The sequence below is a fragment of the Anoplolepis gracilipes genome, chromosome 4 (assembly GCF_047496725.1).
Source record: "Anoplolepis gracilipes chromosome 4, ASM4749672v1, whole genome shotgun sequence".
NCBI lineage: Eukaryota > Metazoa > Arthropoda > Insecta > Hymenoptera > Formicidae > Anoplolepis > Anoplolepis gracilipes.
Window position 1 is genome coordinate 1,774,893 of NC_132973.1, and position 16,269 is coordinate 1,791,161.

Here is a 16,269-nt window from a genome sequence, read left to right on the forward strand (position 1 = left end):
ATTAATTTTTATTTTTTTACTCTCCAGAAATAAAATAGATAAAATAAAAAGATTGATAAAGCTGACAAATGTGACAAAACATTTTAACCTCAATATTTTATTTAAATTATATATAAATATATAAGATGGAAAACGTAATTAAAGGAGAGCAGCTATTTTTAATGGAATTTTTAGTAGACAAAGTCAATATTCCCGCAATAAGAGCTATACACGAAGAGATCTTACCGGCCAGAACATGCATCTCGTTTCAAGTAAGTTTCTGTAAATTCTTTTAAATCTCTCAACCTCCGTTCATTAATTTGTTAATATATTAAAATAATAATTGTTATAGATATTAGATTTGCCCCCTCTCAATATTTATCAAGAATCACCAACGGAAGCCTGCGCCTGTACCAGTGAACCGCAAATCTTCAAAAAGGGCAAGTCCTGCTTATTCGCTCTTGCAAACGTTATTTTGCAAAAACCATTGTGCAGCTTTCCCGTAACAATGTCCGTTTACAAGGAACTGCCACCAGGAGTCTTGCCAGACGTGATGCTGATAGGTCCTTTAATCATTTTCGCTTTATCCCTAACAGTACACGTTTATACATTTTAATCTTGTAATATTATTCCTTCATCCGAGCGAGTTATAGAGATACACTCTTTGATATATCTAGGCACTTATCAGATTCAAGTCCGCGACCTTATAAATTCGCTATTGAGCCAACAAATCTTCCAGATTGATAGCGCATGTAGAACGCTCAAAGACACTTTTAAGATTACCACGGCGACAGGACAATGCGTGGGCAAGGTCACGGTTTTCATCCGCGTCTCGTGCTTCGGCAGAAAGATCGTCACGCAATTTCAAATTCCCCACAATAGGAAACCTTACCTCTTTAAGGGCGTCGACGATGGTCCTATATTTCAATGCAAGAGAATTACTTCCGCTTCGGACAGAGAACGGATCAAGTGTGTGTGTCCGCCAAAGAAGATTGGCGACGGCAGCGGAGAGGCTGCGAGAATCTGCTGTGCCGATGAACGTCGGAAAGGACGGCTGAAGGACATTGAGAAAGTCAAGTGTTCACCGTGTTATCGCGGTATGCGAGACAGAAGCAAGGAGACTGTCAGGAAGTGTGGCTGCGTCCTTAAAGGCGAACGGACTTGCAGCTGTACCCGAACAAACGTCAAACGCTTAAAATGAACAATAAATTGTTTGCGGAATATTTTTTTTTTTTTTTTTTTTTTTTTTTTTTTTTTTTCCATAGACCAACAAGCTACAAAGACATGGTCGAGCGAATATGGCTATCGATCCTGCGACCGACGTTCTCGATTCTTAACGAACATCCGCGCGCGCTCCTGCGTATTTAAATCTCCGTTTATTCCTGTCCGACGTCGCGGGACAAGCGTCGCGATGGCGTGATGCCGCAGGGGGATGCGACCTCGGGAGGAAGGGAGGCCCGGGTCGACGACACCGGGTTGCCACCGCGCTCATCCCCGCCAACCCCTTATCCACCTTCACCGCGGGGTGCTAGGCCGATATTGTCGCGTCTGCGCGATGAACAACAGTTGGGAGACAGTCGGGCCGGACGGCTTCGCGACAGAGACGTGCCGCCGCGGCGTCGTGTGGCGTCGGGGGACGCGCGTTAACCCCTCCGCCAAAGGGAACCTCGATAAAGACGCCTGGCCGAGGTGTTGACAGCACCCCGGCCGTGGCCACGGACAACCCTCGGCCACGGACGTCCTCCGCGCGCGAGAATCATGAACAGCTCTCCGCAAAACACCAACAGCACCGGCGGCCAGCGGCGGACCACCGGTATCGACAACAGCGACGAGGAGGAATGGAGCGGCGTCGTCGAATGTGTAATTACTCTCTCCCAGTCGCTTCTCTCTCTCTCTCTCTCTCTCTCTCTCTCCCACCCTGCGTTATTTACGTTGAAAGAAAATGGAGGAGTCATCCCACGCGAATATTCATTTCTGATTTTTAAATTGCTCTCTGCAAATTCTTCCGTTCCGCCTTTTTTTTTTTTTTTTTTTTTTTTTTTTTCTTTTTTATCAGAGGTCGCGTAAAATAGATAACTTCCTCTTTTTCTTTATCAAGTACAATATTGTATGGTCGCATAAAGTAGCTCCAATCTTAGCGTTACGATTCAGCGATAAGAATTTTTTTTCTCAGGCTGTCCTTGAAAGAACCAAGTCCGATAGAGCCGTACGCGCTGATGAAGACAGACGTCGGCGAACGATTATCGTTGAGAAGAAGAATGGCACGTACGGTTTCACGTTACAGGTGATGCGCTCTCTCTCTCTCTCTTTCTGATATATATATATGTATGTATGTATATGGATATATTACCGCATCATAAAATAAATGTGATATCTTAATCTTTTTAACGCAAAGCTATTATTCCGCTCGTTCTATTAAAACTTAAAGATATTGTAATAAACAAGTTAAACAGGTGTTATTTACACATATATATATATATATATAAATCTTGACTGTTTTAACCATTAATATCTTAATTTCGACTGGTTCGATAGAGCTATGGAATACATTATAAGAGGGAGCAGGAAATTGAGATGGTTACGTATGTGGACTACGTGGAATATGATGGACCAGCGTTCAAAGCTGGTATGCGAGAAGGTGACGTAATACTGTCTATAAACGGTCACGAGATGGACAGAGCCGATCACAAGACTCTTGTCAACTTTATCAAGAACTGTGATACCAGAATGCGGATGGTCGTGTCCTTCGAAGACTGCGTTAGAAAGGTAAACAAGAAATTTGATTCTCTTATGAATTGACAATATTTTCACTTGATCTTGAAAAATTTCAATCCAATATCAACGTGTCCTTTTCTTTCACTCTAATAGAAATTTTGTTAAATCGATCGTTGAAAATATGTAAATACACAATATTTTAGGTGGAATTGCATATGCGTTACATCGAATTACAACGTGCCCTCCAATCTCGCTTGGGTGAATTGGAGAGACTTTGCGAGAGAGAACGGTCTATTCTAATGGGCCGATGGAAGACTCATTCACTGCCAGCGCGCAAAAGAACGCCTAACAGTATCGCCGGCAATCACCCTAATCAGCCGTCGCCCTCTTCTAGTTTTAATTCATCCACCATTCAATGCTGCCGGCCAGCAACTTCTACCGAACATCTTTTATTATATAATGTGGTACTTACATTTCGAGATAAAAATTACAAAGGATGAGTGAATCAACGCTATAGAATAAGCTTTCTAAAATTCTATGATAATTTCGATTATTATAATATTATTTTTTATGATTATTTCTCTTGTAATTTTTGCAAGCACATCTCTACATTTGCAACTTGAGCAATTTTAACACTAAATATATCTTTCAGTTTGCGGACGGACGACCTTATCTCATACCACGCAGCGCCGCTTGTCTCGTAACAGTCGGACCACCTCGTTCTCGCAGCGATCATCATCACTTCCTGTCTAAGATGTCGAGCGAATCCGCGATGGCCGTAAGCTCTTCGCGCCACAGTTACCACCAGGCGAACGGTATGACGGGTACACCCGCAAAAAGCAAGTCTCATAAGCAGTCCTGTCAGCAACAATCGTCCGGTGAAGGACCATCGTTGCATTCGGTTCCTCAGAACAATCTCTGCGTCGCATGTATCTCCAGCGCGAATCGTCGCCGAGAGCAGTCTGACAGCGGTAGTCTAGATGCTTACGATCTCGCCAGCCCTTGCTGTGATCCGAATTGCGTACCTAGTCGTCGACGTCGTGAAAAACAACGACGCGCCCGTAACGAGCAAACTCTCCATCAGCAGCAGCAGCAGCAGCAGCAACAACAGCAACAGCAGCAGCAGCAGCAGCAACAGACCAACATGCAGCATCATCACGTTCAAGGACAACGAGATCAACAACAACAACAACAACAACAGCCTAACGCCCACAATTGTCCCCGCACGTCCGGCCATAGTCTTCATTCCATTACTAGTAGTGACGTCTCGACAACAGCCGACAGCGTGGCCTCCTGCTCCACCAGTCTCAGCACCGACACCCTATACTGGGATCCGAGCGTGCACCAGCGACCACCGCCGTGCCTTCAATACGCCAAGCCCAAGTCCTGGGATAATCTGACCACCAAAGCCTTTGGGGGCTATGGCTTTGGTTACGGCTATTTGGATACCGTGACTATTAAGACCCATAGCGCGGAACGTCCCGGTAAGGGATCGCATAGCGGTGGCAACAGATCAAAGACGCCGATCGGCATCGTGCAAAGAAAGTCCAGCGGCACCAGTGGCAGTACCGTATATTCGACGGCCACGAGTTCGACAGTCACGAGTCGGCACTTCCAGTCGACCAAGTCGACGGAAAGTCTATTGATCGCACCGGGACCGTATCAGGGCGATCTCGATCAGGCCAGTTTAAGCTGCGAGTGCCTGGACAGCGGTGGCAGCGGCGGACCTAGCTCACGATTCATTCAGCTGGACAAGCACAAACGCGCCGACGACGCGGCGGGATATATGCCGCCAACTCACGCGCAAGTTAGACATCGACGGTCTAGTCATTCCGACGGCAAACTACGGGCTATCAATAATTCCGAAGTCACGCGATTGTAATATCCCGCCCAAGTATATATTATCAAAATGATAATAAAGCATTAACGTAAATGTTGCTCGCGTTTTATTTAATATAGCCGAGAAAACGGAATCACCATCCTGATCAAATTGTTAACACGTTGCCAGAAACGTCTTTGAAACTAAATGAAAATTTAAATTAAATATTTTGTCTCTAAGCCTCACACCTTTACTCTCTCATTCTGATATATTTGAATCTTTGTATCTTAGATCACGCTCGATGCCATCTCTGTTTTTCCTCTGTTACAAACGTTACAAGTTACTGGGATCTTTATTTTCAATGTATGCAATTCACGTTGAGAATCTATATTACCTACTGTCAGTTCTCTACTTTCAGCATGCATGATGTTAGATTGCCTTAACAAATTACATTTAAAGATTATTAAATTTGCGAGAGTATTTGAATTATAATTGTTGATTTGCAAAATATTTATCTACGTAACAAAATAAATGTTATTTCCAAATCATATTACTTTGACAATGTTTCAAAGACAGTAAAAGCTAAAAAAAGTTTCTGTTCAATAAATACTGTTATTTTCAACATACTGGTTTATAGTAAAACATTCTATATAACTTAACATGTGTTTTTAACTCAAATTAATTGCTAACACTGCGCGCTCTTAACACACTTAACTCACTCTTAAATACATTCTTAAACACACTTTGGCCATTTCGTTCATATACAGATATTACAAAGTAGGTACAACCTCTCTTTGATTTACATCTATATATCCTCTTTCTATATATATATTTATATATATAAAGTACATACGTACACACGTGAATGCACTTGCGTTTGCATATATAGACGATATTTACGATCGATTCGTACATATTTCACAAATCTTGTCCTGCATGACTGTGTCGTGTGTGTGTGTGTGTGTGTGTGTGTGTGTGTGTGTGTGTGTGTGTGTGTGTGTGTGTATATGCTTATATGTCTGTGTTTGTTTATATTAGCCTACATAACACACGTGTCACTTTACGTATACAATAAATATGTACATAACTTAAAGTATATGTCCGTGTTTGCATGTCTGTATCAAGCAGCATGAACCATCGGGCCGAAAAATAAATTATGCCATTATCTACGCCTCCTTTTTCCTTAAATGCACATCCGCGTCCTATGTTATGGACATACTCGAAACCTTTTAACTTTGCAAGCTAGGAAGAAGCTTCCGTGATCGGATCATTTAACTAATGCGTACTATATAACAGCAAGAAAACTGCTGAAATTTTTCTCCCTTCAAATATTCTTAGATCCTTATTTTTGGAAATAAAATCCATAAGATCCTCGAATATTTATATTCTAAGACTTTTGAGAATTCCTAATCTTCCAAATCCTAATCTTCAGATTTATATCGATATTAAGATGTTTGTTTTCTCAAATTCTTAGGCTTTTAGCTTAAATTCTCGAATAGGATATTGTCCTGTTTTAGTATCAATAGTATCTAGATCATAGAATCCTTGAATCTCTTGCAATCTTCGAAGTCTAGAATCATGTTTAATGTCATGTATGGTCATGTATTTGGATTTTCACATCCTCGGATTCTAAGAGTTTTTAAAATAAATATTAAAACAAATATATTCCTGAATTATCAAATCTTTAAAATTATTTAGAATTCTAAGTTACTGTTGCTAAATTATTCACTTTCTCTAATTTACAGGATTATAGGAAAGACACGAAAACTGTCTAAATTATCGCGTACATACGTGCGATTGCAACTTTTGTAGACGACAACATAATTTCACTTCGAAGTACCTTAGATACGTTTCTCATACGGGAGTGGAGCAGATGGGATTGTGAAAAGGTCTGCCTCGATGTTCTTCAGAAGGAACATCGGGTTCCAAAAGACACTTTCAAATGGCCTTCTTTGAAGTTTCGTTATTCACGATGAACAAGTGCGCATACTCTGTTCGGTTCGATAGCTGTATCAGAACGTCCTCTGCAAGAAATCAATCGGCTCGGAAATAAAGTTCTTTCTTATTCCGCGATGTATCTCGACATGTTAATTGTCGAGAGAAAATTAATTGAAAAAAATATTTACCAAAGCTCACTGTGTTAGGATTTTGCTTTCTGGCTTGCTGAAAAACCCTATTGGACTCCTCTGGTTGCATGTGTAACGATAACCTCAAGGCTTTTCTGAGTTCCGACTGAGTCAGACACATTGTCATCTTTGAACCGCATACCTATGGCACAATGTGATCGTGTAAAAATAAAAGTTTATACGTTATATATATGTGGTACGACTATAATTATGCACACTTACATCGAATGCAATCTCGACTTTGTCTAGTTCCGAGGATGCATTTGCCGTCGCCAGCACAGTGAAGATGTATTCCTCAAGATCGACCTTTCCCTGTCCGAGCTACAAAAATAAAATATAAAATTTATATAAATTCACATGTATATCTGCTTCTTTTCTATCTTATTACATATAGAACGAACCCTGTCATGAATACGAAACAGTTGTTGAGTAGTTGGGTCTCTTTCATCTAGTCTAAGAATCTGCGCAAATTCCTGCAGATTCACCTCACCGAAATTGTTTGTCTTCTTCTGAACGAGCTCCTCTTCCGTCTTTGATGCCACTAAACTATAACATGTATACCGAAATTATATTAATTTTTAATATGTCATTAATTTGTATTATTAATTAAAAGTAAAATATGTTAATAATCTCAATAAATGAATGATTAATTTATTATGTATTGTAATATCTCTAATATATTTGTTATTCGATATTTACCCCAATTTATATCGAAGTTTATGGGTTTTTACGATACTAGAGGCATGTGGTAGATGCAATTGATGGGCTTTTCTAATAATTCGACAGTCATCATACGTGTAGTCCGAAACGGGAATTTTCAATGCTCTATAAAGTCAAAAAATAATCTTTTCAAAGATCTAGATATTTTTAGAACTTGTCGCCCATTATTATACGCGAAAACTTACTCTGCCATAAGACGTCGTACATTGTTTGCGTACAGTTTGGGATCCAGTTTCTCCGCCTCGCTAGGCTTGTAGACGGGTAGGAACTCGATCTCGCAGCTGCTATTTAACTGCGTTAACGTCAACCACAGCAATTTCAATCTACAACGGATGTAACGCGCAACAGGTGAAGACTCCAACGATACGGTAAAAAAAAAAAAAAAAAAAAAAAAAAAAAAAAAAAAAAAAATAGAAATATGAGAATAAAGGAAAAGAGAGATATTCTCTCTGCACTTACGCGCCAGGACCTTCCCACGTCCACGTTACCGTATCCAATTTGTTAGGATATCTAATGCATACTGGTTGCACCGGTACACCGGGATAAAAGGCACCCGATTTGAAAGTAATCAAGCACGACCGGTTTGTGCAGGTTCCTTCAGGAAATATCATAACCTGCGGAAGACGGTCGGTCAATTGCATCAACAGATGCGAAGGTAGTGGTTTACGCTACCTTGATTGCAAGCTTGCGTGCACCTCTTACCCGTGAATTATTCAGAATATTATAGAAGATCTCTGCAACATCTCTACAAATTTTTATAGTAAATAATATTTCTATTACCTGTGGCCAATCTTCCTTGGAAGTGGTTCTCTCAATTATCTCTTTGATGGTATTCTGACGGGAGTTTGGATCTTCTCTCCACACATAGACCGGCTGCGTATAGTTGATGAGTTCTATATGCGCCAAACATGGAAAAGCATAACGCAAATATAATCGAATTTTCAAACACCAGTTATGATAATTATGATTTGGACTTTGAGCGATTTCTATTCGAATCGACTAAATTATTATTAGTCTCGTTGCGCAAGTAATACTTAATCTTGGAATGAGAAAACGAACGAAGAAACATTATTATGATTTGTTATTTTAAATAGATCAGAAATTAATTGCGACATTTTTGCGTAGCAAATTATTTTGCAAATAATAAGCTTGTTGATTATTGTTTCATCGCATAATAAAATATTAACTAGAGTAACGCATCTGTGCAAGTGTACATTTGCTCTAAAATAATTTATCGTACAAAATGGTGAATGGGATTCATATATGTATTAAAGAGTCTTAAAATTATTAATGTCCCCTATATATTACACACTGTGACCACTCCTTTGTTGGAAAAGAAATTAACATTCGACTGACTTTAACAAAGCGCAATATCGGTGGTAAACGATGTAAAATGTAAATGAAGCGCATTTAGTCATCCCTGATATCCATATGACATATGGCTCTCTATAATGAGATTATATTTTTTGTTATGTGGTCTTACAATGTCACTACAAAGTCACCTTTGTATTGACTAACAATGCCAATAACGTCTGAAATTGTTTCCGTTTAAAATGACCTCACGTAGACCACAGTATATTGAAATTTAGGTCACGACTTTCTCCTAAGAGGACAATTGACGTCATTATTTTTTAGCTGACTCAAATCCTTTCACGCACAAGTATTCAAAATCATATAATAGATATCCTTTGATCATTTTTTTTTTTTTTCAAATAAAATAGTTAAAATAAAAAGTAAATATTTTAAACAAAATAAATTTTTAATAAATATACATATTCGCAAAAGATAATAAAAGAAATATAAGAATATTAAATAAAAAGATAAAAAGACAATAAAAGATAGAAAAAAAAGAATAAAAAGGAATAAAAAAAAAAAAACCAAAATGTAGCACCTACTTCCTATAAATGGATTTAATCCCGATTCTCGTCTGACGATGATGGAGGGAAATCCGGTGACGTAAACAATGCCGCCGTCGATGAAGGTCGAGTGCGGCGCAAGGACCAGAATTGGCGCTTCCGATCTGGAAGCCTGTTTCCCCCGGACCACGATTTTCATTCCGCCGGCTTGGTAAGTAAGTCGGCCCACGAAACATATCCATGGCACTAATTTGCTGCGGGTTTCAACCGACAAGGTACATGCAATGGAATTACTCGAAAATACTTGGAGCCTAGTATAGTTTCGAAAGTATAGGAGAAACATATCGATGCATCAACAGTATTGCAAAAAGATTGCGAAATTCCAAGAGCTCTGATGTACTCGAGTCAACTTGGTACTATGAAAGACAGAAACGCGCTATGAACAGGTATGTCCAACATACTTTCTATATTTCGATCGTGTAAGAGAAAAAACAGGGACAAAAAGATGATGAAAGTGTTTGGATTAGTAATTCCAGTTTCGACAGTTGAGAAATGTTAATTGCAAACTTGTAAATTACTCAAAATATATATACGTATCGAGATACAGTTTTTGCATTTGACTTTTTAAATGCGTATATCGCTGTCTAATTTCTTTTCTACAAATATTAATTGACCGAAAGGTAAATATATACATTGAATAGTACATCGAAATGTTTAGAAGTAGTGCTATTATAAGTAGTGCTTATTCAATCCTTTAATTGAATTTGAATTGAATGCAGTTTAATTTGGTTTGTCAAAGAATAAAACACGCAATCTATGAAAGCCAAGAGTCTCGACAATTATTACAAATATAGTTAGTTGCCGAAGAATAAATCCCATCCACCATATATGTATGTATAAATATTATATACAATAACAAACAAATGAATGAATAAAGCAAAACATTGCAATTTTCTGATGTCAGAAAATATCTTTTATTTCTACAAGAAGAGAGAGGCCGCGAATCTAAATCTAAATTAAAAAAAAAAAAAAAAAAAAAAAAAAAAAAAAAAAAAACTGTCTAAAAGACATTCGTGTACTATTGATTCAATATAATCTTAAGATTATTTTAAGGTATTTGCATATATAAAGAGAGGTATTTTATTCAAAATGTCTTTCGGTGAAAAATATGGCGACCTCTGTCTTATCGGTCAATTGATTCGTCAAATGGGCGACAATGCGATGATATGGGCGACCTACTTCCGAAGAAAGGGAGGCGGCTACTCTCCCCTTTGGCAACGATGCTCGGTCCGCCAAGGTACACGACCGGAAGTGCATCGAAGAAGCTGGAATGCGGGGCGAGAGCCAGTACCGGCGCGTCCTTAGTCTCCGCTTTCCGGCCCTTGACCTTCAGATGATGAAATCCACCGCAGAGAAATAACGCCCGCATCATCCAGCAGATCACGACGCGCATGTCTCTGTTTTTAAGTAGTTTTATTTGCAGTGCGCATGCACACCATCCGATGCAATTCGCTACTTTTACTCTCATAAGGAAGTCCAAAATGATTATTAAGCGGAATTCACAAGCGATCTTTAGAATTAGGGAAAATCTATCGAATTCGATCTCTGCGAGAGATACGATCGTTTCGATAAATGTTACATTTTTCGCTCACAGAGATCATTAGACTTAGAAAATATCGTAGATTTTTAGAAAATACTTAGAAATTATACGAGACCTTTAAAAAACTCGTCTAAAAGTTCTTTACACTTTTGCAAATGCATGAAAAGGATTAATTTATATATGTTTAATTTAATTAGAAAGCTTTTTTTATAATACTACACTGGTCATATAAAAATCTAAACAAATCTAAACAAATATATTGATATACTATAAAAAAATTGTAAGGCATTTCATGTATTTTAACCACATGTGTCTAGTTGAAAATAACTTAGAATTGTTTCTTTAAGGTAAACTTGTGTCATAACTTTTCACTACAATACAAAATTATTTATTATAGACTCTCCGCGTTGCAAGAGAAAGACCTTGACAGTAACGCATGACTAAATTATGAAAGAAATATAAATAGGCGGTGGGATAACTTTACCACCAACTAATTACCTTTACCTAACTAACTTTTTGTCTATATATTAATCTATAAGATAATATCTTTAATATCTATAAAAAAATAATAAAACTCTTTCCAAATTTACTTACAAATTTAAAGCAGAGAATAATTGATGTTAAAATTACAAATTCAGGATACGTATTAGTTTCTTGCCGACATTCCGAGATTATTGATTATCTGTCCGAAGATAATCAATGATAAAGCTAAATAAGTCACTAGTAAATTATTACAATGGAAGAATAAAAATTACAAACAAAGATGTTTCATTCTACATATATACGGAAATATTTTAGTAGTAGGAAAATTGTAAGCAATAACCTTGTTACAGACTTGTTAATCTAATATTGTCTCTCATGAGACCGCGTATTATTACTATTATTCTTTTTTTCTTTTTCTTTCTTACTAATCGAGACTCGTTGATCTCGGCTTGCGACGTAGTCTCCAAATATCGCATTTAATTTAAATCTTACAATTAATTCAATACAAAAAATTGCTACATCTCTGATAAATTGCAAATAATTATTAAAAGCTCAAAAGCCGAATTCTAGGCCTAAGAATCTCTGAGAGCACATATCCAAAGATAATGCGAGTTTAATCTGTTAATAAAGCAAGGTGATCATATTTACCACAGAGAAAAGCTTAAGAAGCGATTAATGTTCATGTTAATAATGTAGAAATAGAGAAATATTCAGATTAGGAATGACCGTTTTCCCCTCGGCGAAATTTTCGGCAAAGTTGTTGCTGCAAACATACCGTCTCCAGCCCGTGAGAGGAGCTCGTCGAAGATCTTCCTCGGACAATCCATGCAGACCTAAACAAGCCAACAGCCACGCAAGTATCATCAAAGTCGTGATGGCGGCTAGCCTGAATGGCAAGAGGGCGATTGTCAGGAATATCGTCTGAAACAATAATAAACATTCCTGTGTTAATTTTTTTAAATATTAATTTTTAACATACATTACATCTTAATTGCTTTTTCACACATAGAATATATAAGCATAAAAGCAAAAAGTCAAGTGAATAGAGGTTTCGTTCGCGATCTGTCATCAGTCTTGTAGCAAAGATGCAAATTATATATATATATATATATATATATATATATATATATATATCCAATATAATATGTTATCCACAGACGTTTATATATTATACTAGACTGCCAATATATAACACGGCTAACATGTCTCATATGATGACAGATGAAGCTAGAACGTCAGGACAAGCCATTTACTATTAGGTTGAATGTGAGTGTATATATTGGTAAATATAAAAATTTCTTGTACTTGTTAACATAAGTATACACTCACATTTCAGCCCAATTGTAAATGGCTGTTCTGGTTTTATCTGTCAGATCGCTGTTAGATTAGCAGTTTAGGTCAATAAAGTCTATGATGTTTGATTATTTTGAAAAGTCTAAATGTTAATTCTTGAAACATATGTATATTAAAGAAGCTTATTTAGAATCATATTAAAAATTTATTAAATTGACAGTCTTTTCCCTGTATCGCTGGACTACGTAATAAAAATAGGACACGCAGGTAAGTAAGTAAGTATGTAATTGGATCGGACCAACTCGTTGCTTGTCACGCGGTCAAGGTTACAAGACGCTCATCGGTGGCTTCAACTTCTCGTCTCGTAACAGGAAAGAGAAAGAAAGACTGAAAAGTAGAAAAGAGATAGTACGCGAGTACCGTTCGTTATGTTTCACTGTTCCGTTAGCCGCACACATCAGTTGTGATCAGCCGCTCGTCCCCTCTCGCTTCATCTTGTTCAAGAAATGAATGCATGAGAAACCTGAATGTGTGATATACGAAGACAAGTCAAATATCTATGCCAAGAGTTACTTTATCAATTAAATCTATGTTTCCGCGCTATAAAATTAATATTAATGTTGACTCACATAAACACAAGTAGAATAGCTGTGACGTAATTTTTTCTTTAAACGAGAGTGAACGTAAAAGCAGGAATTTGAATAAAGATTAGGGAAAATAAAGAAGAGTTAAAGATAAATTTTGTGTAAATATTTTTAAAAATCTTATAGGACAAAATTTTAAAGAAAAATCAATAAGAACTGATGAATGAGAATTTAAATTATATTAATCATCTATCAAACGTCGAAATCATACATGATATCAAAGAACTTTTTTCCAAATTCTTTTATTATTCGCTGATTTTTGCATAGACAGTTGTTTCGCAAAAGTAATTATGAATTTTAAGGATTATATCGCATGCGCTGTCTCGATAGAAAAGACAGAGAAAGATAGAGAAAAATATATATCAACTTTATAATAATAAATATTAACTTAAAACACAAAATATATAATACAATATAAAAAAAAAAAATATATATATATATATATATATATATATTGTAAAGATTATTAATTAAAAATGGATTAAAGCTATATATGTAAAAGATTACTTGTATATTCTGAAAATTAAAGAACTTACTTTAAAGTAAAATAGAAATATAGAAAGTAAAACCAAGCTATTGCATATTTTATGTCAATATAACGTATCAAAATGAATCGTAAACTCTTCTAAATCATAAACTTTTAAATAATTTTGTTTGAATATTTTATACATTCAGAATAATTAAGAGAAACGATATGTAGAAAAAAAAAATGATATCGTTCCATTAAAAAAAAAATGAAGATATCTTATATGTCGCTTCCGTTTGAAATAAAAGTGTGTCGGTAGGATGTTCGAAACCTAATAACTTTTATCCGAAACTTTCTTTTTGATAACGTTTTAGATTTCCAGGTATTTCGCCGAGATATTTAAAATAGGACACACTCTAAATGTATATATGTATAATTTAATTGTGTTGGTTTATTCGTCAATTTTCTTTTTAAGATGCAGTTCATTTCTGATTTGATCCCGTTGACATAAATTGTCTCGTTCTTAACTCACTCGCATCGAAGCCTAGAATGTAGGCTTTCTACGCGTTCAGACCTCACCGATGTTTTAACAAGAGAAAGCATCGGTCCACAGAAGAGCGCTACTTGCGTCGTATTAATGTTTAGAAAAGTATAGGCCACGATTTTAATGCCTCGCGAAAATATATGTAACAAAAAAGTCATTGACGGCTACTATTTACAAGAACTGAACTGTGGAAACGAGTTTAACGAGTGCGAAGGCTGTTTTCCCTTTTCTTGCCAAACAATCTAGATATGTATATTCAGATATGTATATTCAGATTCTTAGATTTTTTAAAAAATTCATAAACATATACATGTTATACCAGTAGAATAATTAAGAGCTTGCAAATTCTGTGCATGGTATATGCACGATATTACACGTGGTATACACGATCTACATACATACATATCCTGATGTGAAATTGTAACATTAACAATCGTGTAACAATTGCAACTTAATTAACGTCGAAAAGTTTCAAAATATTTTCTTAATATTGATACTCGGAATTAATATATTTATTTATACGTGTCAAATGTATATGTATATATATTTTTATTTTCAACACGTATATAACACATACAAATATATATTCGGCACATATCTCTCTCATACAAAAAAATATTAAATATAATATATATCTCTCAAACTTTCCAAATCAGATTCGCCTAGATCGGAGCATCTACTAGTGAACGTACTGATCACTTACGTGACCTTGTTCGCGGTTAACATTTACATGAAGTTCGCGTACAAACCCGTGTGAGAATGTGCCAAAGAAAAGTGGGGCGGAAATTACATACAAACGATACCATGTTTATCGTCACGATAAGCTCTAGCATAAATTATTTCGAAAAATTAGGTGACCTTTATTTTTCTTTTATCTGAAGAAAAAAATAGAACAATTAATTATAATTGTATAAAATTGGCCGTAATATGGCTAGTTACTACCTGACCGATTCCTAACTATAGCGTGAAAGTAACCACGACCAACTTGCGGAAAAACCGGCCTGTATAAATGCGATATCTCCTCGACCATCTTGCAAATATTTTTACAATATTTGTACATTGATTCCGTGTTCTTATTTCGCCACATTCTGACGTACTTGCAATACTATCTTACATAACTGTGTTATTGTGTCATTATACGTATCTCACGTTACACTCAAATTAGACATCGTATATACATTATAATTATTATATGTACATTCGTACGTGTTGTTTAGTTCTTTCGAGATGTAAATAAAACATTTTCGAATCGTTGGAGTATAAATTTTCTGATCAATTTTTCGAAATGATCATTTCGTAATAAATTTCAAATTTCTCGCGCAATTTTCAAGAGCCTATGTATCCGAACCGTCGTAAATTATTTTTAAATTATTTCCCAATTATATTCTTATCCCAACACTTTAATCAGTCTTTCAAAATTCTCTCAGGATACGATTAAAAATCTGCAAAAAGTTGAACATTAAACTGCGAAGTAGTTATCCAACACACTCACGCGCACTTTCTTGGCATCGCGATCGAAGCACACCCCGCCTCGCGACGACGGCGGCGGCGGTGGTGGCGGCGGCATCCCCCTAAAACGCGCCCGCACGAGCATCGATCCCGGGGAAGAAGCTGCTTTCGCGAGATACTGACCTTGAGCTTGTCGTAGGTCGAGCCAAGTTCGAGCCGATGCACGAAAGGGTTGAGGATGTCGGCGCCGAGCGACGCGGTGTCGGCTTCGTCGACGTCTGCTCGCTCATTCCTCGCGTCTCCGTTCATTCCGCAGAGCGGAAGAGAAAAGACGATGGCAACCTCTCGAGCGATGCCCGTTATCCCGAGGAATGGACAAGTCCGCTCAAGTGTCCCTCGACGGATCGCCCTGGTCGTTCGAGAAGAGAAGGAAGGAGAGGAAAAAAAAAAAAACCAGCCGCGAACGCGTGAAATCAAATCAACACCGACGTCAAATCGAGTAGCGAACGCTCACACCCTTCCGCAAGGGTTAACGGTCGACGTTAGACTGGCGCTATCCGGACACGCGCCACCGC

At 37.1% G+C, this 16,269-nt stretch overlaps 3 protein-coding genes across 5 annotated transcripts; 2 read left to right on the forward strand and 1 right to left on the reverse strand.

Annotated features, from left to right (window-relative positions):
* The first annotated feature begins 125 nt into the window (after positions 1-125).
* On the forward strand, positions 126-1,202 carry LOC140664476 (microtubule-associated protein 10). The gene is made up of 3 exons (XM_072889613.1): positions 126-251; positions 332-542; positions 657-1,202. The coding sequence occupies exons 1-3, from the start codon at positions 126-128 to the stop codon at positions 1,178-1,180; spliced, it is 861 nt and encodes a 286-aa protein (XP_072745714.1). The 3' UTR covers positions 1,181-1,202.
* Positions 1,203-1,594: 392 nt separating this feature from the next.
* LOC140665372 (uncharacterized) lies at positions 1,595-4,629 on the forward strand. The gene is made up of 5 exons (XM_072891419.1): positions 1,595-1,839; positions 2,153-2,263; positions 2,515-2,745; positions 2,898-3,158; positions 3,347-4,629. The coding sequence occupies exons 1-5, from the start codon at positions 1,738-1,740 to the stop codon at positions 4,574-4,576; spliced, it is 1,935 nt and encodes a 644-aa protein (XP_072747520.1). The 5' UTR covers positions 1,595-1,737; the 3' UTR covers positions 4,577-4,629.
* A 1,296-nt stretch (positions 4,630-5,925) lies between these two features.
* Positions 5,926-16,239, reverse strand: Lpcat (lysophosphatidylcholine acyltransferase). 3 transcript variants are annotated; one of them, XM_072891422.1, is made up of 11 exons: positions 15,878-16,239; positions 12,074-12,219; positions 9,255-9,469; positions 8,140-8,252; positions 7,819-7,973; positions 7,545-7,682; positions 7,339-7,464; positions 7,041-7,185; positions 6,862-6,960; positions 6,640-6,781; positions 5,926-6,537 (listed from the first exon to the last, which is right to left on the reverse strand). In XM_072891422.1, exons 1-11 carry the CDS (start codon positions 16,001-16,003, stop codon positions 6,452-6,454), a joined length of 1,491 nt encoding a protein of 496 aa, XP_072747523.1. In that variant the 5' UTR covers positions 16,004-16,239; the 3' UTR covers positions 5,926-6,451. The 3 variants fall into 3 exon arrangements, with proteins under 3 accessions (XP_072747523.1, XP_072747522.1, XP_072747524.1); XM_072891421.1 differs by lacking the exon at positions 9,255-9,469 and adding an exon at positions 10,455-10,672 and having other exon boundaries at positions 15,878-16,237; XM_072891423.1 differs by lacking the exons at positions 9,255-9,469; positions 15,878-16,239 and adding exons at positions 10,455-10,672; positions 13,012-13,125.
* Between the last annotated feature and the right edge of the window lie 30 nt (positions 16,240-16,269).